Below are 23612 nucleotides of genomic sequence, written 5' to 3'. Positions count from 1 at the left end.
TCCACTGCGCCACCTAGCTGCCCCATCCCTTCCTTTTAAAGGGGGAAACAACGAGGCTCAGAAAAGCTCAGTGATGAATGACCAAAGCACATTGAAAGATGTAGAAGACCAGTCCTCAGAATGCAATAAATGACACGAAAATGATGAAGAGGAGAGGGGAAAGTGAAAAAGAAGGGGAGAATTTGGGGGAGGATTACGGTGACCTCGATTGTGCAGATGAGGAAACCCCAGAAGGGGGGTGCCTAAAGCCCAGGCCTCTGACTCCACGCCGGGCTTCTTCCCACTGCACCACGGTTGAGAAGGGAGGGAAGAGGGAGAGGAGGGCCGAGAGGAAGAAACATTGAGATTATGAAAGAAAACTCGACGTTCGTTTGAATCTTCTCAGCCAATTTCCTTTGGTCCGGTTTGGGAGACTGCAAAGCTGCTTCCCCTCCTTGCCCAGTCTGGTTACTGATGAGCAGTCATGCCCAAGAAATGCCCAGAAAGAGTAAGGGATTCCCATTTTGTTTCCTGGCTATCCGACATAGGGACCAACTCTGCCCAACACACAGGGCATTTGGCCTTTTCTAATTCATGCAGAAAATGGTGAGGGCGGCCCTGGCGCAGGCACATTTGCATGGTTATTGTACCTCAGACAAAGCGTGGATCCCATAGCCACGCACCCTTATGCTCCACCCATTTTGATGTCACCAGAAAGGAACTGAAAGGCACGTTTTCAGGAGAAAAGTATTTTAATTAAGGCCATACAAAAATACATGAGCAGGCATATTCATTTTCTTTCATTGTCACCTGATTTACAGCCTGCAGTAATGGTCATTTTTGTAAATAGAATCTATATTGAAAAAAATATTTCCAGGAAATCAACAGCATAGAAAACATAGGATGATGGCATCCATTGTATTCACGTTCCCAGTGTAGACAATACCATCTGGTTTCTGGCACTGAAAGAGACAGATATTTAAGAACAAAATTACCTTGAAAAACATTTTTCAGGGATGACAAATCAAACTTGTGATTCCTTTACAGACAAAGACAACATTGCAGACATCCTTAGAAACACAAAGTGACGCAAATTCCTGCCCAGCCAGGGCGCAGCAGGCGGGTTTACAACACAATGATGACGTCGAGGCACCCGAGCTGGTTAGTTTATCTCTGTCCAAACGACGGCCAAGCATATGCAGGGTCACGTTCCCAGACGTGCCCGACCTGGCCCCTACATGCATGGATAGGTCTAGAAAGACAGAGTCAGTTGTATCTGAATCGGGGAAGTGGAGGCTGCCAGTGGGCAAACATCTGGAGAAACAAGACTTTCAAACCACTTCTGCTCTTGGAGATTCCAGGCCTCATGTTGTCCTGGGTGAGGCTGGGGGGCTTTGGGCCCTGAGACAGCCCAGGGAGTCTGTAGGACTCTTTACCTGGCTTCCAGGGTCTGAAGTCCAATTCTGCCTTGCACTGTGTGCCCCTGGAACAATCATTTCCTCTTTCAACCTCAGTTTCCTCATCCATAAAGCAGGGATGTTGCGAGGACCCAAAAAAGGGATGAATTATGGGGAGTACTTTGCGAACCTTAACACCTTACATGTGAGCCATTATTATGGATTGTGCAGGAGAAGGGCCTTCCACCTGTGCCAGGCTCCGGCAGAGTATGGCCAAGGTAGGAGAACCAGCCCCCATCTTGGTGACTAACGCCCACAGAAGCTCTTCTCTCCTGCCCGTAACTGGCTCCTTTCAAGTGCCCCAGCTCCCTGTAAGTCCCTGGGCACCAGACAGAGTGTAAATAGAAAGAGAAGGTACCATCCACAGTAAGGGGCTATGAGGGGCCACCAAATCATGCTACATTCAAAGGTCTCTGAGAAAGGACACAGAGGAAACTGGAGAATGAAGTTCTAATGACAGACGCGTGGAGGAAAAAGGGTGTTTTCTAAAGACGCTGATGTGGCCCTACAAGGGACCAGCCAACTAGCTTTAGAAAAGACATGTAGAGAAGCCAGAAGAGAGGCTTAGTAAGGGGGGGTGGACACCTCGCAGTCCTGAAAACCAGAACGAGAGGAGGCTGATGGGGAATTCTGAGTACAAGTGGAGTTTGTGGCTGTTGTTCATTTGGGGCTCTCTTGGCAAATGGTCACCAGAGGAAGCCCAAAGATGGGAGAAGGCCACTGCTCAAGAGGCAAAAAGTGATGAGGCCAAGGATGGGCTGCTGGGATCTCTTCTGTGACTAGGCAGCTCACCTGAAGGAGGCCATTGGCAACTAAAAGTAACAGAAAATGGCCTCCTTCCGTATTCTGAGTGCACCTGCCCCAACAGGTCGATTCATTTTTAGTAAGAATCAGCCTGACCCCGCTCATCGATTACAGTGATTGATTGGCAGTTCAGAGCTCTGCCAAGGGCTCGCCGAGCTTTGTACAGGTCCCTGGCCCAATTTGTGCCTCGGACTGCCTCATTTGTAGCAAAATTCAGTGACACTTGTACCTGCTAAAGGAGGAAGTTAACAGGTTACAACATGATAGGTCTATTGCTGGGCTATGATCTCCATTTACTAGGAAGCATGTATTTTCAATTCTGGTACTTCCCATTCCCTAAGTTATCACCCCAGCAAACTGACCCAAATACACATAGTAATTTAATCCGTATGCCCCCCTCCGTTGCTCCTCATGTGGGTCACAGGAAGGAGCGGTGGGGAGAAAAACCTTTGAACAAATCAGAACTGAAATTCAGGTGTCGCCCTTGCTGTGTACCCACAAAGCCAGCCAATGGCAACTAGTGGTCAAGCATGAGCCCGACGTCAACAGAGACTTGTTGACCGGCATCAACTGGGTGAAGGTCCAGTAACCAGGCAGATCTGGTACCAAAGCATGGCATGAAGCTGACAGGGCATTGGGCTTGGGATCAGAAAGATGATGCACCAAGATGAACGTTCTCAGTTTCTGAAGCTGTCCCTCACACGGCATGCTCTCCCATGCCATCACCATCTTGGCTTCTGGAAATGCATCCGGCTCACTGAATCTTCAGATTTAAAGAAAGAAAGCTCTTTGGGGTCATCTAGCCCAATGCTGCCATTTGAGGCCCAAGATCACACAGGTCTTAAATGGAAAATCCTTGGTTCTCCAATTACAGATTCAACACCCTCCCAAGCTTTTCCCAAAAGCTAGACGCTTGTAAAATTGGTCAGCTACCCAACAGAGCCCTGCTGTTAAAGATGGAGAGGGCCAAAGACCCTACTTAATGCATAAGGGAAGTACATTTACCTAGTAGGCCATGGGCCAACCTCAACTCCAGTTTCACTGGGATCTGGCATGCTCCTTCCATTCAGCTCTAAAGAATGGCACCCTCCTTTATAAGTTAGTAAGCCCACATCACGGAGGTGGAAGTGGGGATGCCCACCAAGACAGGTGTTTGTTTCAAGCCACTGCTCCAGAGTGATTCCTAGTACAACTCAGGTAGAATCAGGCAGAGAAGGCAGGCCAAGTCCTGGTGCAAGACCAAGGAGTCTCACAGCAGGCCAACCCCAATGGACAAGTTGCTTCACCAGGTCTCCACCTCATTAGACCCTTGACTGAGGGTTGAAAAGGACCCAAGCAAGCACTTCATCCACCTCCTGCCTTTCACCAATGCAGTCTAACAGTCTGACAGGCAGTCAAAGCGGCACAGCAAGGCCTGGAACCTACATCACAGATCTGGGAACCACTTGTCACCCGCCCCTGCTGGGTTTTGTAGGGCCGGCAAGCTAAGAATGGCTTTTACATTTAAAAACAGTCTTATTGGATTTTAAATTTTAATTTAAAATGGAATAATCTTATTGTATCTAAAATAGAAAAGCCATTCTCATCTTGGAGTCTGCAGAGGCAAGAGTAATCATCCCAACTGGCCGGGGGCTCCTTTCGCTCAGCCATGTTGCATTTCATCATGGCTGCTGCTGGGCACCTCCGGGGAATGGCTCAGACCTGCCTTTCCCCCCAAATCATAAGAAATTGGAAACAGGGGACTCTGGTCCATATAATAATGTGATTCAGATGAAAGACCCCAAGGAAAGGGGTGCAAAGGGAATGGTGGCGTAGGCTAGAGGTGCCGGGTGAGTTCAGGCTAAGTGGGAGATGACTTTTGTCTGCTTCCTACTCCCACTTAACAAGAAGGAGGGAATGAGTTTGATCTGTGTTCCCACTTGGGGGGGGGGTACAATAAATTAAAAGCCAGATACGTTGTCTTCCAGTCCAGTATAAATTAACGCAAACTGCAGATTTAAAATAGAATCAATTAGAAGATTCTTCCGTCATAAAAATTTTAAAAGGCAGCTATCTTCAGATTGTAAGAGGGCCCCAGGACCGAGAGCTCGCTAGAACCAGGACAGCCCAGCCGTTCAAGCAGGTCTCCATCGCATCGCCCGCGTGCAGGGTCGACCGCTCATGTGCGTGAGCCTCACTCACACTGCGCCTTTCCCTTTAACGTCCAGCCTGCTGCTTGTCTCCGACTGTTTGTTCAGCTGCTCTTCTGTGAAAGTGATGTAGGAATACACCAGGCTCCCAGCAATACTGCGGAGAACAAGAGAACGTCTGCAGTGATTGAGCTAAGAGGACAGGCTTGCATTTGTGGTGCCCTGTACAGCCTAGGAATAACAATTACACGCCTAATTCTTTACTAATAATAACTGTTATTTAGGAGAGGGTGAGGCCACTAGGTGGCGCCATAGTGCATATAGCGCCTGGGCTTGGAGTCAGGAACACTCATCTTCCTGAGTTCAAATTCCACCTCAGACACTTCCTAGCTGTATGACCCTGGGAAAGTCACTTCACCCTGTTTGCCTCAGTTTCTTCATCTGTAAGATGAGCTGAAAAAGGAAATGGCTGACCCCTCCAGTTTCTCTGCCAAGAAAACCCCCAGTGGGGTCACAAAGACACAACTGAAAAGTGACAATAACGACAAAGGATAGAGATGAGGACGGTGATTTCACTGGCACTCCCTCTCTTAATGCAGGTCAAGTTGGCACCTGCTCAGCAACAGAGTCCTGGAGAGATGCCCAGAGCACTGAGAAATGATTCGTCCAAGGTCACAGCCCAAGACATGGCCAGCTCTCACTATAACAAGCATCAAATCATGCTAGTTTTTTTTGTGTGTTTTTTTTTGGGGGGGGTGGAAGGGGGGACCAATGAGGGTTAAGTGACTTGCCCAGGGTCACATCAAGTGTCTGAGGCTGGATTTGAACTCAGGTCCTCCTGACTCCAGGACCTGTGCTCTATCCACTGTGCCACCTAGCTGCCCCAATCATGCAAAGGAAGGCACCACCCTCCCCTAGGCCGACCTGGGTGCCTTTGTATCCAGAGATACAGTGTACTGTACTGTACTATATATTATGTTATGTTATAATCTATTGTATTTAATATTATATAATATATTATTTGCTATTTTGCCATCAGATATTTCCAGGAACCTCGATTTTGCATCAGCCACAAAGAGGACCCTGTTTAATTGGAGATAGACAAGATATAAAGTACAGCAGAAAGCCAAACCTTTTGCCTGAATGTTAGTTTTCCTAAGCAGGGTCTCAGATCATAATTGAATTCAAAATGTTTTGACTAAAATAAATTCCCAGAAGCGGAAGAGGAGAGACCCACACAGACCTTAGGGGACATTATTGTGCTCCTTTGTTGGAGCCAAGTTAATTATCGTACCTTGGCGTTACTTTTCTATCTGTATACATAGTCTCCCCCATAGAACATCAGTTCTTGGAAATCTGGGACAGTTTCATTTTTTGTCTCCGCACCCCCGGGTTTAGGCACAAAGACAGCACTTAATAAATGCTGGTCCATTGATATCAGTCAGTCAGCTGATAGACAAAAAGGCAAAAGCAACCTTTTCCTTTAAGGAGTTTACATTCGTTCTACTATTCTCTCCCGTAGACCAAACCTTACACAATGTTATACTTCCCATAGCACCTAGTAACATGCCACGCACACAGTGAGTCTTCAGTGTTTATGGAAGGAAAAAAAAAAACCCAAATCTAAAAATGCAGAAGGGGCTTCGGGCAGAACTGTGGTCACCTACGGGAGGAGAAAAGTTGATTCCAGGATAAGACAAACCGGGGCCAATTAGAGAATTGCCATTCTAAAGAAGGTCACTTAGCATTTGAAAGAGGCTTCTGTGGAATGTTTCTTAGCATTCGAAAGAGTTTTCTTTAGCATATGACTTAGCATTCCAAAAAGCTCTCCCCAGAATGTTACTTAGCATTCTAAAGAACCCACCTTGGAATGGTAATTCACAAAGCTGAGTTTCAAAAATCAAAGTCCCCCAAACCCACCAGGATCCCTAGGAAAACAAACCAAATTAACCGGTGGGTTGGTTTTTTGTTTTGTTTTGGTTTTTTTCCATATCCATTCTGATGCAAGCTCCTTTAGGGGAAGGAATGTCCCTTCTTAGTTCACTAAAAAGTTTCTCTAAGAGTATGCAGGTATTTATATACATACACACAGTAAGCCCTTGAAGGTGAGTTAAGGAGCTGGGGCTTAGATCAGAATAACACAGCCAAGTGAGGAAGGTTCCTTTCTCCCCAGAATGTGAAGCAGGGGTGAGTGGGAGGTGAGGGGGGAAAGGAAGAGAAACCCCAAGGATTAGAAATTCTAGGGAATGCTTCCTGGGACACAGGAAGGGGGTGTTGTTTACTGTCCTACCTTGTTCAGGCAAATCCTCTCTTTCCAAGGAAAATTCTGGTTAGGTAAATTCTCTACAATGCTCACACAAATGCTTTGTGGGAGACGATTAAGAAGGGGAAAAAGAAAAAAAGGAAGGAAGGAAGAAAAAAGCAAACTCTAGTTTTCCATTTATTCCTGTGGTCCAGCCCTGCTGGTCCAGTTGAATGTTCTCAAGGGCAGAAGGAGAGTTGTTTTAATTTTTCGATCTCAGAAGCCTAAGGCAATGCCTGGCCACTTCCGGCATAAGGAAGGAAGGCTAGCTGAATGGAAATGAATTTAATTAGAGCAGTGATTCAATTCCCTAACTTTGGAGAGGTCTAACTGATGTAGGAGGCAAAAAGGGATTAATAGTAAAACCTAAAACCCAAGCTCTAATACAGATATTAGCTCTAAAAGGGAGTCAGATCCCAGTTAATGGATAGATTCTCATACCCATAGTGATCAACATCCATAACAGACCAGAGCAGGTCAGGTCAAAATAACAATAAAGGAAAAGACAAGGCTATAGAAATTCTAAAGAAGAATGATTTTATTTTGAAACTAGCCATGGGAATCAGAAAGAGACATGAACAGAAAAGGCCAAATTTGTCCCCAGATTCACCTTATGACATATAAACCCCCCAAACACACCTCCACCGACAAAGGTACCAGCCTCAGGGGTTGGCTTAGGACCCCCAGGACCTCCAAATTAGGATAAACCCTCCCTTGTAACACCCCTAGCTGGAGAATATTATAATGAGTAGGACAGGCCCTCCTTTGTACCTCCCCAAGGGGGAGATTATTATGAGACTGATAATCAATTTATCTATACTATAAATATAACTGTCTTTCACTATTCGAGAGATACCTTTCCACTTTTTTGGTTCTCTCCCTGTGATCACTCACAGCATTGCAATAAAACTTGGTAAACTGAGTCACTGAGTCTTGTACTTCTTTTGGGACGACTCATGATCAATTGGACCCCAAAATTTCGTGCCTACATCATAACCAGTTGAAAGGGCCTTCCTGTTTCCTTTTTCCAAGTGTTGGGAGGCAGAAGGTCGACTCTGCATTTTACTACCTTTGCATGACCTGGGACAAGTCACTAGCTTCTCTGGGCTTCACTTTCCCCTTCTGGAAGTTGGGGGAGCTTACTCTCTACATGACTTCTGAGGCTACATTCCTGCGCTAAATCTGATCCTCAAAGCTGGGGATCAGAAGTGACATATTACTAGGAGAAATAGAGTGGAGGAGATTCTAGCCTGGACTGGGAAAAGAAATAGAGGACAAGAGGAGGTCATCACTGTTACAAAGCAGCCTGGAAGAATGACTGATACTTCTGGGAGGACAAGGCAAAGCGACACAAACTAATGGGGCCTCTCCTGGACCCTCCTTGAGAGGACGGTTATTATTATTTTTTTTTTTTTGGTATGGTAGACAGGAGGAGCTTAATGCTTGTTGACAGAGGGACTGTCCCAATTGTTAGTAATACCCTCCCTACACCAAAACAATAATTCGTTTCCTTTGTAAATATTTCCTATTTCTGGGTACATGTTGTTTCCCCCAGCAGAAAGGAAACTCTTTGAAGGCAGGAACAATTTACTTTTTGTTTTTGTACCCCTAGCACCTAGCACTGTGGCTGGCACACAGTAAGTGCATAATAAATGCTTGCTGAATTGGATGCAAAAGGGTGGATTTAAGATCCCCTGAATGAGGTGTCCTAATCGAAGGCTGAGGAAGGCAGCATAACACAAGGAAAAAACATTGACTGCAATCAAAGGACCCCTGTGGAAATCCTAACTCTTAAACCTGTGTGACTTTGAGAAGGTCACTTAATTTCTTTGGACCTTGGTTTCTTCATCTGTAAAATGGGGGTGGGGGTGTTAGGCCAGTGGCAACTAGGAACTGCAGTGAATAAGTCATGTTGGACATGGGGGTCAGGAAGACCTGAGTTCAAATCATGCCTCAGATACTCATGAGTTTGGTCACCCTAGGCAAGTCACTTCATAACCTCTCTGGATTTCAGCTCCTCATTGGTCAAATGGGGAAGTTGGTTGTAAATAGAAAATCCTATGGCCAAATGGCCTCTGAAGATCTTTCCCGTTCTAGATCTGTCACCCTATGGCCTAGGTTTGAATCTCACCTCTGACCCTACCTGTCTAAATGACCCTGAAGAAATCATTGAACCTCTTTCCTCATCAGTGCAGAGGGCTGGAGGACATAGCCCTTTATGTCCTTTCCAAGTCTAAAGCAAGGATCTAATGGTGTCAATATGCTGACTAGAGAGTGAGGGAGCGAGGGAGGGTACTCCTGGCATTCACTTGAGGGCCTCCATCAGACTCCTCCTTCCTCACAACCAAAGGGTGCTGGGGGCCTGCTGTCAGGAAGACCTGAGTTCAAATCTAGTTGTGTGACCCTGGACAAGTCACTGAACCTTTGTTTGCCTTAGTTTCCCCAATTATAAGATGAGAATAATAACAGCTCCGACTTCACCAGGGTGTTGCAAAGATCAAAGCAGATAATATGTGTAAAGAGCTTTGTAAAAGTTACAACTGGACATAAAGGTTGGCTATTATTATTATTATTATTATTTAGCCACTCCAAAAAGAGAGCTGTTTATTCCAGGGCTTCCCAACCTAAGGTAAGTAGGGATACAGGAAATATTTGGTAAATAATTATATTCTCTTACTGAATTTACTCCATTTTATTTCTCATTTAACTATGAATCACAAAATCTGGAATTTGCTTTTTTGGGGGGGCGGGGGGGGGATTTGCTTCTTTTAGTCAATAAGCATTTATTGAGTGTCTACTATGTGCCAGGCACATTGATTAGGGACATGGGGAGGTTTGTTGAAAGCCGAAAGCATGGAAACAAAAAAAGGTGGGTGTCTATTCTCTCAAAATAACAAGGTGATGAGGCAGGGTTTAAGGCACTAAAGGTAAGAGGGCTCAACTCGTCTGTCCTCGGAATGGGGCTCAGTAAACAGTCAGGAGCAGAGTGCATCCCACCTAATTTCTGTCACTGGCCTTTATAGATTGGAGAAAGATAAAGCTAGTTCCCTGGGGCCAGTAATCCCACAAAGAAGTAGTCATTGAAAGTCTTCAGAATTAATCAAACCCAGGGAATATGCAAGAGCAAAAATGTTTCTCCCCTTCTGTCTAGCTCTCAGGGTATTCGTTCCTCCCCAATTTAACTCAACATGCTTTTATTCAGTGACTACCCCGGCCAGGAGCCCAAGGGAAAAACAAAGACAACAACCAAGCAGCCGCCACCTCACCCTCAAGGGATTTACTTCTCCTACCCACAGGGATCTGAACTGACTAGAGATCTCTGACATCCAGGTTGTACCTACTGGGAGCCTCAGTTTCCTTATCTGCAAAATGGGCATCACCTGCCTCACGGGGCTATTACAGGGCTCAGAAGAAACCATAAAGAACCCACTGCAACCTTTACAGCAGTAAAGCATTATTATATACTTGAGTTATTAGCAGCAGCAGCACCCTCATCATCGCATGCTCAGGGCCACACAGCTTATCTCTAAAGGTAACAGGGCAGCTAGGGGGCGCAGTGGATAAAGCACCAGCCCTGGATTCAGGAGGACCTGAGTTCAAATCTGACCTCAGACACTTGACACTTATTAGCTGTGTGGCCCTGGGCAAGTCACTTAACCCTCATTGCCCCACAAAAAATTAAATTAAATTAAAATTAAAGGTATACACCCCAGAAATCAAGGAGAAGGGCATCGAGGAGTTGGGCAATCAGGAAAGGCTTCGGGGAAGAGGGAGCTACTCAGCTAATGGCAGTAGATAACTGGGGCCCCCAGGGGATGGGCCTGTGGTAAGGAATTGGAGAGCATTCTAAAGCAGGGGCAGCCTAAGCAAAGTCAGGGAGACAGGAAAAGGGACGCCATGCTGGGGAGCAACACCGTGAGGCATTTGGCTGGTATTCAGAAGATGTAGGAGGGAGTACCAAGAAATCAATCTGATATAAAAGAGACTTCACCCAGATGCGGGAGGGGGGCTTCACTCTCCAAGAGAACCATGACACTGGAATGACATCATGACTTGGAGTGAATTGGATTTAAGTGAGGGAGGGCTGTGCAGTCACCAGCCTCACCCTCTCCTCCAAAGCCACCTGGGTCCAGTGGCAAGACATACATCAGGATGATTGGATATGGCCCCGGATATTTTTGAGGTTAAGTGACTTGCCCAGGATCACTCAGGCTAGTAAGTGTCTGAGGTGAGATTTGAATTCAGTTGCTCCCAACTTCAGGGCCAGTGCTCTATCACTGCGCCACCTAGCTGCACAATAAGAAAATCACTGGCAGCTGCTCCAAGGAGGGAGCTGAGCGGTGAGGGAGCAGAGGCAGGGAGCCCGGTGAGGAGCCACAGAAGACGGCTCTGAGGGGTGTGGGAGAGGGAAAGGCTGGGGATGAGGAGCCTGAGGTTGTGCACCTGGGGACCAGGAAGGAAGATGGTGCCTGGACAGAAAGAGGGAAGTTAGGAAGAAGGGTCTGGGGAAAGGGAGCAGGGAAAATACTAACAAACAACTGATTTGGGTGTTCTAGCAAATATTTTCAGGACCTGTTTTCTTTCTTTCTTTTTTAACGGAGGGGAGAGAAAACACAGCCATTTTTGTTCATTAAAAAATAAAATTAAACTCAAAAATAAGAAATAACTGAAGAAATTATACTTGTATCCCCATTAGAAGTGAAGTTTCCAGAAGGATTGTTTGACTTTTGTCTTTGTGTCCCTGAGACCTACAGAGTGCCTGTACAGAGTGCTCATTGACTGACTCATTGACTAAACAGGCCTCTACCATTTACAAAGCTAGGCTTTTTGCCTCTTTTTGGTCTCCTCAGCATTTAGCACAGCGTCTGCACACAGTGGGGGCTCAATAAATGTTTACTGATTATAGGCAGCTAGGTGATGCGGTGAATAGAGCACTGGCCCTGGAATCAGGAGGAACTCAGTTCAAATCTGACCTCAGACACTCCCCGTGTGACCCTGGGCAAGTCACTTAGCCCCATTGCCAATGAATGAATGAATGGTTTGCCAACTGATTGGCTAACAGAATTACATAATGTTATTGATGGAAGGAACCTTAAGTTATCTATTCCCAAGATCAAAAATATCTAGAGCAGAAAGGAAGCTAAAGAGGAAAGGGAATAAGCACTTATGAAGCACCTACTGTGTACCAGACACTATGCTAAGTGCTTTATCTTTTTGCAAATATTATCTTACTTGATCTTAGATGACATCAAGTCTACCAGATGGAGAGACTAAGGCCAAAGAGGTCAAGTCAATTGTCCATGGTGACCCAGGTAACATTTGAACCCAAGCCCCCCAGAGTCCAAATCCAGTCCTACTAGCACTGATATTTTCCCCAAAAGACATCATTTCATGTTGTGGTTTATAAATATTCTCATTATTTTAATATTTACATTATTTATATCATATTTTATATTTATAGTGGCCTTGTAGTCATAAGTTCACTTTACCTAGGAAGATGCCCAGCCCCCTACCCTATACCAGCTGTCAGTAATTCAACCAGTCACAAAGTGGGGCCTAGGCTCCAGGCTGGCTGATTTCAATTGCAGGGCTCTCTGCTATCCTTCTCCTTCCTCTAGCTGAAGAAACATAAGAGAATAGGGTGCAGAACTCTGGTCTGTACTCTAAGGATCTGGGTTCAAATTCCACCTGTGTGACCTGGGGTGAGTCTCTTTATCCTTGTGAGCCTCAGTTTCCTCATCTGGAAAATGAGGGGGTGGGACTGAATGACCTTTGCAATCCCTTCTGTCTAGGATCCCAAGATCTTCTGATCCATTGACAGTGAGCCTCAGAGGCTGGATTGGAACCCAGGCCTTTTCCACTCAACAGTCATTGCCCCGCCCCTACCCTCAGGTTTCCCTTGTCAAGAACGTGACTAGGAACAATGATTTGCTTACCTGATATTTAACCCAATGAAATTTGTCCATGTGAAAATATAGTCTCCACCGAAGACCATTCCAATATAAGTTATTAAAATATTCTGAAAAGAAAAAAAAAGGAATCAAGATTTTACTTAGTTTTTGGCTCTCATTCCATCATCCTTTCATATGCTTGTGTTTAAAATGCACGCACACACACACACACACACACACACACACACAGAGGGTGAGAGCCAAAGATGGGGAGGTGCAAGGCTGGGTTCACCTGTCCCCTTGCCATTTCCCCTAAAGGTAAATATTTTCACCAAGGCTCAGAAAAGCTTTTTAAGATACCAAACTTTCTCTTGCCCAAGGCCTGGTTGACATTACCCACCACACAGAGCAAGCACAGATGGCTCAAGGCAAGGACAACCTGGACGATTTGGCAACCAAAGGGACTAAGGGAACTGGGTTGTTGGGTTTTTGTTTTGTTTTGGGGGCGGGGGGAGCCAAAGGCTGAGTTGACAGAATGATGAGGACCATTTCCCTTTCTGAATATCTAAGCACATTTTCCCCAATTTTTCTACATCAGCCTGATAGGTTTTGGTCACAGGATATACTTTGGGAGATGCCATTGGAATGAAGTTTCCTTACCTAAGAACACTCACGCAGGTCCAGACAACTCTGCTGAGTCACTGAATAATCTCTCTCTCTTTTTTTTTTAATGGTTTTCCTATCTTCTGAATGGAATTGTCTTAATCTCCAGGCCCCCAAAGGGGGCAAAAGTTTTTTCTTTTTTTGTTTTTCATTATGTGTCCCCCCCTCCCCTCTCTTCACTTGTCACTCTCCTGTCCTTGCCTCTGGCAATAATGAATACTGGGGTGTGTGAAAGGTTAGATATTGATGGAAGAAGAAATAAAACCATCATCAATGAAACATTTAAAAATGCCCAGAAGGAAGCTCAGAAAGGGCCAGAGGACAGCTGGCACTGCCCCATCAAATCTAATAGGGGTCAGAGGATGAGAGCTGGGATATCACTGGTATAGAGGACTCCCACATGAGGAACCTCCTTCCACCAGGGGAGGCTGGCACCTTCTCTCCAATTTATAAAGAGTTGCGTGAGACATAAGTTGCTTGCCCAGAGTCACACAGATACATTTAATATACACTCAATCAGGCAACTAGGTGGTGCAGTAAATGAAGCACCAGCCCTGGACTCCCTGTGTTAAAACCCAAGCCTCAGACACTTCCTAGCTGTGTGACCCTGGGCAAGTCATTTAACCCTATGTGCCTCAGTTTCCTCATCTGCAAAATGAGCTGGAGGAGGAAATTGTAAATCTCTCCACTATCTTTGCCAAGAAAACTCCAGAAGGGGCCACAGAGAGTCAGATACGACGACAACAAAGAACCAGATACAGAAAGAGATATCTCAAGATTCATGCTTCCCTGTGCAGTATTCTTTTTTCTGCCCTTTATATATGGAAATGGTCATGTGTGTTGATGGTTTCCAAGTTCACGATTTTTAAAAGGGAAAGAAAAAAAAGATAAGGGATACGAAATCACTTTTCCAACTAGAAAATTCCTGTACATGTATAAGTGGTTAATACTACTTTGATTACTGTTATTATTAAGAAAAACAAAATTAATAAAAAAGATATAAAAATAAGAATAGTGGGGATGAATAACTGGGAAGTAAGTGATGTAACAAAAGATGGCAATAAAATGTTAAAGAAAAAAAAAAAGGAGAGAGAGAAAGAGGAAGGAAGGAAGGAACTTAAAATAAGAAACAATATTTCCATAGTCTAATCAGAATCTCAAAGAATGAGTGAGGGATAAAATATTCAGTGGCTTTTTTTGTGGTAATAAAAAAAACTGGAAGCAAAGCAAGTCCCCTGTTAATTGGGGGAAAACTGGGAAAAGGGTGATGACATGTAAGTAATATAAGTCCACTGAACTATAAGGAATGACAGATGAGGGATTTAGAGAAGCACAAAAAAAGTTGTATGAACTGATGCAGAGTTGACTAAACAAAACCAGAATGATATGTAATTACAAAAATGTAACTGAAAACAATACCTAAAAGCAGCCATTGCAACAACCAGGTAGCACCACAGTGGGTAGAGGGTTGAACTTGAAGTCAGAAAGACTTGAGTTTAAATCTTGCTCCAGGCACTTACTACCTGCATGATCCTGGGCAAGTCTGTCTTAGTTTCCTCATCTAGAAAATGAGGTTAAATAAATTACCTCTGCCCCAGTTTTGTTGGAGAATAAAATGAGATAACACATGTAAGAACACTTTGCTCACCTCAAAGCTTATATAAATGCTAGCTATTAATTAAGGGTAAAGATCCATCTTGATCCAAGATAATAAAACACACATTTGCTTTTTCTCCATTGAAGGGACTACAAGTGCAGAATGACCAATACTTTGTCAGAATGTGCTGGTTGATTTTATTGATTGTTTCATTTATATTAGAGAGAGAAGGCTTCATTGGGACATAGAAGGGGGAGGGGAGAGATGGGATATTAGGAAATTACTGTGATGTCACAACCAAAAGCATATATATATATATATATGTATATATATATATATATATATATGTATTTAATTTTAAAGACCGGGTACAGAGGGCCTATTAGGACACTTACATAGAGTTGGAAAGGAGCTTCTGCCCATCTAGTCCAAGTGTTTCACTTTACAGATGAGAAAAGTGAAGCCCAAAAGAGGTCACAAAGATAATAAACCACCAAGCTAGGATTCAGGCTGAGGCCCCCAGACTTCAAATGCATCCCTCTTTCCATGGTACCACAAATTAGAGGAGACTGAAAGTGCTTGTAATGGTACCAACACCTGAACTGCCCTGATGGAAGATCCTCCCCAAGGATTCAGCTGTTCCTTGGCTGGATGGCCCTCGGCTTGGGCTGATGCTTCTCAGTATGACAGTACCATCTCCTTTCCAGGCCTGTGCTCCTTCTTTTCTGGAGAGGCAGACCATCCCACTCTGTAACCTTCTTAAAGCAATCTCACCATAAAACCAAACCAGAGTCAGAGGAGCTCCCTCGGGGCTCATGCAATGGCGGCCAAGTCTCTTGCCTACAGACAATTGGTTTCCAGCTTGCCTAGGCAGCTCACACAACTGACTTGTTACAAACTCAATGGAGTGCTCCGTTCACACAGACGCTCCATCCCCATGGTTTCCATTCACAGCCCTTCTGGAGCGCCAGTCCTAGGCCAGCTCCCCAGATGAGTCTGGGGAGGCGACCAAGACTCCATCAAAAGGAAAACTCCACAGGGCAGAGCCCCCTGGTCCAATGCCTCCCTTCCCCCCACTGTCACCAGGTGGCATGGCAGGAGGGAAACTGCAAGATTTCTTGGGCATCAGAATCTACTGCCTTCTTTCCATTTGGCAATGCGCCTTTGTGTCTTTAAAATAAAATAGCTTGCACTCATATGGTGATTAAAGGTTTAAAAAGCACTTTACCTGTATTATCTCAGTTGATCCCCTCAACAATCCCGATGGGGAATTCTGTTATTAACCCCACCTTACACATGAGGAAACCAAGGCAGCCCAAAGTTAAGTGACTTGCTCAAGATCACACAGCTAGAAAGGTTCTGAGGGGGGCAGCTAGGTGGTGCAGTGGATAAGGCACCAGCCCTGGATTCAGGAAGACCTGGGTTCAAATCCAGTCTCAGACACTTGACACTTACTAGCTGTGTGACCCTGGGCAAATCACTTAACCCTCATTGTCCCACCAAAAAAAAAAAAGATAGAAAGTATCTGAGGCAGGATTTGAACTCAGGTCTGGATCCTGTTGCCTTGATACAAACAAGGACTCCTGGACCCTGTCAGAAGCCTTGCCATGGCTTCATCAGGACCATCAGACCTTTCCAACTCCCCGGTAGCTGAACTCTCCCATCAGTACTATCTCCTATCTGTAAGCTACATGAAAGCAGGGACTCTTGTTATTCATATCTCCAGGACATAGCACATGGCAAACTCTTAATATGTGGTTTTGTAATCCAGTTTACTGCTTCTCTCTGTTTGGGCATAGTGGAGCAGCTTGGGCTGAGGAAGGGAAATGGGAGATTATGTCTAGGGGTCATATTTATGGTTTCCTTAAAAAGTAACACAGTAACACATCTGCTTTTGGTAAAGAGGTGGTGGACCATAGGTGCGGAATTAGGTATACATGGTCAGTATGTGAATTGAGTGTTACTTATCTTACTTGGAAGGGTTCTATGGGGCAAGGGACAAATGGACATCATTGGGAGTGACTGTGATGAATGGATGAATGAATGAATGAATGAATGAATGAATGAATGAATGAAAAAGTACTTATTAAGGGCCAAGCTGTGATGTAGATTCAAATACAAAAACAAAGAAAGGATATTTGGGGGGGAACAACAACAAATATAAATAAAACATATATATTTTTTAAAATTTAAATATCATAGTTTATATGCAAAACTGTCAGCAGGTTTAGTGAGTGAACCAAGCTGGCATTTTAAAGCAAAAACATTTTTCAATGTATTTAAACCTTAAAGGAACAAGCTTTTCCAACTTACCTTAATACAGCCAACTATGGTGGTGGTCAGAGCAGAATTATACTGTGTACAGAGCACCGTGGCGTACATCAAGATAAACCTTAAGGAGGAGACAAAGAAGATGTTTTTGCCTTTGTAAGAGATCAGCCAAAACGCCTCCCTTTCGTCTCTCCCCCTCCCACCAGTGTCTGACAATGTCTCCTGCCGATGCCCATTCTCTGCGACCCTGCTTCTCTGACTGGGTCTTTCACTAACAGATTACCACCAGAAAGGCAGCGTGGACTGATGGAACAAAGATGGGACTTGGAATCAGGAACCCTGGGTTCGAATCTTATCTCAGACGCTGACTAGAGGAAAAGCACAGGAAGGAAGAAAGGGGGCTGTCCTGCATGTGAGAAAAGAACATGGTGCTTTTAAAGAAACCACCCCCCACCCCAGCCCCTCAAGCTTCTCCTTGAAACCAAGGTCCATCGTCCTACACTGTACTCTTCGGCTGGTGCTCTTCAAAGAATTACAATTGCCTGTCACTGAAGATTCAGTGCTGAGGCACAAAGTGGATAGAGTTATACAGGTTTTACACATTGTATTCCCTGATAGGATGGCAGCTCCTGGCAGGCAGGGACCATTTTATTTTTATCTTTGATAGGGTCTAGAGCCATCTGGAGCCAGAAGGGACCTGAGAACATCTAGTCCAACCCCCTCATTTTATACTTGAGGGCATCTAGGGGGCGCCATAGTGCACAGAGCACTGGGCTTGGAATCAGGAAGACTCATCTTCATGAGTTCAAATCTGGCCCCAGACACTTATTAGCTGGGTGACCCTGGGCACCCTGTTTGCCTTAATTTCCTCATCTGTAAAATGAGCTAGAGAAGGAAAGGGCAAACTACTTTAGTATCTCTTCCAAAAAACAAAACAAAAAACAAGTGGGGTCACAAAGAGTCAGATACAACTGAAAACGAATGAACCACAACAACCCACAGGATGTTCAGAGAACCCAAGGCAGACTGACTGCTCTCACCCTTGGTGGGCTCACTTGTGGAAGATGTGGTGGAGGGCCTGAGCTAGATGATAGGGGGAGGGTGCCCCTCCATGAGATCCCTGACCCAGCAAAGCCTTGGATGCGCCTCCAATGGCACACTCTTCACCAAGGCTGATCTCAACCCCTTCTATACTTACTACAGAGACACGCAGCCAGCCTGGCACCCATGTGGTGATAGACATGAAGCCAGAAGAGACCTCAGGGGCCATCATGTGCCACCCCTTCCTCCCCAACCCCTTAACTCCAGTGCCCTCCCTCAGTTAATTCTTCCCTATGTATGCTGCATTTAACTTGCCTTATATATATTTGTCTGCATGTTGTGTGTCACATCAGACTATAGGCTGCTTCAGGGTAGGGACCGTCTCCTGCCTCTTCTTGTGTCCCCAGAGCTTGACACAGTGCCTGGCACACAGCAGGCACTTAATAAATTTTTCCTGTATCTTACAGGTGGAAACAGGGTCATACAGGTACAGTGACTCTTCATGTCACACAGAGGGTTTGGACCAGTTTCCAGAACCAGCCTGGCTGGTTCTCAGACCTGTACCCACCACCTTTCCAATCTGGCAGGACCGCTGGAGGTTGTGTTTTGGGGGCAGAGCCCTCACCAGCCCAGGGGTCCCACCATCCCGCGTGATTTCAGCTCTATGGAGAACTCCCAGTGTGGGAACTGCATCCACCAAGGCAGATCAGCAACTACGCTATAACTGTAGAGCCTTTGACAGCTCTGAAAGGTCAAGTCATCCTGAGCGTGGGCATTTATCTGAGGCTGGTAAGGCACTTTACACAGAGCATCTCATTTGATCCTCCTACTAACCCTGAGAGGTAGGTGACATTATCACCCCCATTTTATAGATGAGGAAACTGAGGCAAACAGAGGCTAAGTGACTGGTCCACATTCACACACAGCACGTGTCAGCAGCAGAACCTGAACCCAGGTCTTCCCGACTCCAGCGAAATCAAATATTGAAGGCTAGATGGGATGTCAGCAGTCAGGCCTGATCTCTCATTTTACAGATGAGGAAACTGAGGCCCTGGGAGGTGAAGTCATTTGCTCAGGGTCACACAGCTAGCAAGTGGTAGAGGCTCTTAGATGCCCAGTCCAATCCCCCCCAATAAGTGTGTCTGTATATATATATACATACATGTGTATGTAAGAGCATACTGCATATTTACCATATGTCCTGTATAAAATTGTATCATAATATAGCCAATAATATAACATTAAATATAATCATCTAATATTAAATATAATTATAAATTATATATAAATATAATCTAATATGGTTTGCTATAATTATAAAGATGTAATATATCACATATTCTATATATTGGATCTCTCTCTTTCTCTCTCTTTCTCTCTCTTTCTCTCTCTGTCTCTGTCTCTGTCTCTGTCTCTCTGTCTCTCTCTCTCTCTCTCTCTGGTATATGTGTATGTGAAGGTAAGAAGCAAAATGGGCTTTTAAGGAGAAATCAACGTGGAAAGGCCAATACATCCATGGAGGGGGCGCCTTCAAAGTTACCACCAAACCAAACCCCCAGCAGAGGCCAGACTCTTCTCGTTTCCATCCCCGCACTGTGGGCTGGGTCACGGGAAGGCTTTCCAAATCCCAGTTCTGATTTCCTCGGCCCAGGGAGAGGTCAGGACCGAGCCTCCATAGGGGTTCTCACTGGGCCAACCGGTCTTGGCCAGAAATGGCACTTGTGCTAAAGTCAGTGGGAATTCTGTACCAGACAGAACCAATAGGAAAGAGGGAAAATGGAACACAGTAAAGTTTATACTTGGGGTCTTGTTATTTAAAGAGCTCAAGGTTCTATCACTGTCTCAGGATGATTTGAATTTAGGGGATAATGATGAGCTCTCTGGCTCAGGCTGAGCCCTAAGTCTTCTGGGGGCACTTAATGAAGCAAGGTGCTATTTATTAAGTATCCACCATATGCCCAGCAGCATGTCCTGGTGGGGTAATAGATTTTAACTGAATCACTGGCTAGATAGCAACCTCTCAAAAAGATCTGGGGGTTTCAGTGAACCTCAAGCTCAGGTGGAATAATGGGTAAGAGTACTGGACTTGGAATCAGGATGACTGATGTTCAAATCCCACCTCAGACACGTAAAAGCTCTGTGACCCTGGACAAGTCACTTGACCTCTCTGAGGTGATAATACTAGCACCTACTTCCCAAGGATGCTGTGAGAATGAAATGAGTTAACATACTATGCTTTACAAACTTTAAACACTATATAAAACGATTGCTATTACTATTATTAGACAATCTACTAAAAGAAACCTGATCATTCTGAATTAAAAGGCACTGTGAGCTTGAATAAGGAGGTGACTGTTTTCTCTGTACTCTGCTATACCCACAGAGGTGACTTCTCCAAGGTCACACAGGGAGAATGCATCAGCAGGAAAACCTGAACCCAAGCCCAGGGATGCCAGAGTTAGCGAGGCTGGTCCTCAGACAGGGGACCTGGAGCCCATCCCTGGGGCTGTCCTCACAGCCTTTCCAGGTTGGCAGACCCACCAGACCTTGTGTCAGGCTGGCAGAGCCTTCATTAGCTCAGCACCACGTCTGTACCATAATGAAGCATTAGAAGGGGAGGTGTCAGTGCACACCCAGAGGAAAGGGCTCAATTAGAGAGGGTCACATTTTAGGACGGGCAGCCACTCACTAGAGTGTCCAGAAGAGAGTCCTCGAGTCTGTGACATATGGGGAGCAATTAAAGTGACAGGGTGGATTTACCCCGGAGAAGCCAAGACTCCGGGGCACCTGTCCCCCCAAAGGACTCTAATGGAAAAGGAGCAGCCCCATTCTCCTTGGCCCCAAAGGCCAGAACCAGGAGCAATGTATGGAGGGGCCTTTGGAGAGTCCATATTGGGCTTCCCATCAGCCACTGTAACCATCATTAAAGCCAAGCCCAAATGCAAGGGCTGCCCACCACGAGGCTGTGGCTCATCCTGCACTGCAGGGCTTAAACAAAGGCTGGATGAGTGACCACCTGCAGGGAAACATTGTAGAAAGGATCCTTAGGGGCAGCTAGGTGGCGCAGTGGATAGAGCACTGGCCCTGGAGTCAGGAGTACCTGAGTTCAAATCCGGCCTCAGACACTTAACACTTACTAGCTGTGTGACCCTGGGCAAGTCACTTAACCCCAATTGCCTCATTAAAAAAAAAAAAAAAAAGGATCCTTGTTGGGCATGAAGGGGTCTACCCACTGTGAGGTTCTGTGTGGGTGAAATGACGGGCCTGAGAAACTCTGCCCTGCAAATACCAGACCTAAGACATCCTGGTCAATTCAATAAAGCAGAAAATGGAGAGCACTTTACACATTGGAAGATGTTGTATGAATGTTGGCTAGGATCTTTTGTTGTTCAGTCATTTTTTGGTTATGTCTTACTCTTTGTGACCCTATTGGGGGTTTTCTTGGCAGAGACACTGGAGTGGTTTGCCATTTCCTTCTCCAGCTCACTTTACAGATGAGGAAACTGAGGCAAGCAGGGTAAAGTGACTTGCCCAGGGTCATAAGGCTAATACATGTCTGAAGCTAGATTTGAACTTATGTCCTCCTGATGCCAAGCCTGGCACTCTTTCTACTGCACCACCCTTATGGGTATCAATTATACTAAAAGTCATAAGTTTGTAGTTCTTAACTCTGGAAGGGATTGCAGGGTCATAAATTTAGAGCTAGAAGTGCCCTCTGGGGTCATCCAGTCCAACTCTTTCATTTTAAAGTTGAGGAAGCTAAAGTTGGGGGGTTAAGCCCAAGGTTACACAGATAAGAAATTGCCATGGTCAGATTTGAACCCAGGTCCTCAGCCTGCAAACCCAGCTTTCTTTCTACCTCACCCTAGTCAGTAACTCAGAAGGAACACCATGGTTTGGGGCCTGAAACTCCACCCAAGTCTCATACAGTCTGTCCCAAGGATCACAAACAGAACAACTGGAAAGGATCTTAGACAATCTGGCCCCACCACTCATTCTGCAGCTGAGAGCCAGACAGGTTGGGACTTTGACAATGTGTCCAAGGTAAGATTTGAACCCAGGTCCTCTCACTCTGGGGTCAGTGCTCTTCCCACTGAATAAAGCGGGCCTCTTTCTGCCAGCCACGACCTGTTCTTTGTTCTGTTAATACTTGCAACGAAACATTACCGAGGAGCACAATTAGGTCTCTTCACAGATAGCTATGAGATACAGGCAAGCGAAGGGAAGGCAAGACCTCTGGGAAGACTCTGTGGTGGAGGAAGCAAGGGGACAGACACAGTGCAATGAACAGTGGATCTGGAGTCAGTGACCTGGGTTCATCCTGCCTCTGCCGCTTATTATTTGTGTGTGTGACAACAGGCAAGTCACTTTCTCTCTCCTGGGCCTCAGTCTCCTCCTCACCTGTTAAACCAGGACTTCTTAAACTTTTTCCAAGAAATCTTTACACAGTGATGGAAATGGAGGTATGTAAAATCGTATCCAAATCAAACATTTACTGCCAATTTTTCACAACTCCCTCCCATTCGGTTACTCAACCTGGTATGGGCTCTCAGCCTACAGTCTAAGAAGCTTTGTGTTAGAGGATAGGATTGGCCCAGGAGGTCTCCCAGGTCCCCTTCCCCTCTAAAATCCTATGGTACAGCCAAGATGGGGTGCAGGAGAGGAGACGATCATTCCTCCCAGAAGGTAAGCTTCCAGCCTGGAGACATCAGCAACAACAGAAAGTCCAAAGAAACACTTACCCCATCACACAGGACAGTGTAAACTGCACAAGGAACAAACTGTCAGTCCAGCCGTCGTAGTCTATTGCCTGCAAAACACAACAACACGCTTGATTTTCACCTGCGACGCCTTCCCGGGGACGGTAAGCAGCCCCCGAGCACCCCAGGGACATTCCAAGACCAGGCATCGGCCGGTGGGGACTGTGCCCCCCATCTTCTCCATATGGAGCTGGGGAAGGGTTTGGATTCCTCCTCTCTCCTGACCTGTCTGAAGGCATCAGTCCTACTGGGCTGACTCAAAAGCACTCTTGGCCGATCTCCCTAATAATTCCTCTCCAGATGGCATCGGACGTGCAGGAAGGAAATATTTTCAGAAGCCCCAAAAAAATGAGGTTTCCCTTGCACACACACAGAGCAAAAGAGATCTGGGTATCCGCCCGAGCCCAGCATCTGTTCTCACCTCCAAGGACAACAGTGTCAAGAAGCAGAACTCTTGAAATCGGTCCTGAGAAAAGGGCCTCCCCACTAGGAGAAGAATGAGGAGGATTATCATAAAGGCTCACCCAACCAGACAATGAATATGACCTTTCTTCTCAACACTCCAGAGCCAGCCCCCTCCCTTCCCTAGCTCTCACTTTCTTCATCTGGAAGATGACAGGGTTAGACTCAATGGCCTCTGAGGTCCCTCCTGGCCCAACAGCAAGTTCATTGCCCTTTGGTGACTTTGGGAAAGCCCAGGGAGTCCCTTCTCAGAATT

The 23612-nt window shown here is 45.6% G+C and overlaps 1 protein-coding gene across 3 annotated transcripts in view; it reads right to left on the bottom strand.

The window, feature by feature from the left end:
* Nucleotides 1-712: 712 nt before the first annotated feature.
* SLC35D1 (solute carrier family 35 member D1) overlaps nucleotides 713-23612 on the bottom strand; it is a 60379-nt gene continuing 37479 nt past the window's right edge. For 2 of the 3 annotated variants that reach the window (XM_044001996.1, XM_044001998.1), the window contains exons 9-13: nucleotides 22877-22944; nucleotides 17136-17214; nucleotides 12608-12690; nucleotides 4422-4526; nucleotides 713-941 (exon numbers count right to left, since the gene is read on the bottom strand). In XM_044001996.1, coding sequence (XP_043857931.1) covers nucleotides 902-941; nucleotides 4422-4526; nucleotides 12608-12690; nucleotides 17136-17214; nucleotides 22877-22944 — 375 coding nt within the window. In that variant the 3' untranslated portion in view covers nucleotides 713-901. Of the gene's footprint in view, nucleotides 4527-12607; nucleotides 12691-17135; nucleotides 17215-22876; nucleotides 22945-23612 lie in introns of all 3 variants that reach the window. The other variant, XM_044001997.1, reaches the window with a different exon arrangement.

Source organism: Dromiciops gliroides, chromosome 4 (genome assembly GCF_019393635.1).
Source record: "Dromiciops gliroides isolate mDroGli1 chromosome 4, mDroGli1.pri, whole genome shotgun sequence".
Lineage (NCBI taxonomy): Eukaryota > Metazoa > Chordata > Mammalia > Microbiotheria > Microbiotheriidae > Dromiciops > Dromiciops gliroides.
This window is presented reverse-complemented; position numbering and strand designations above follow the sequence as displayed.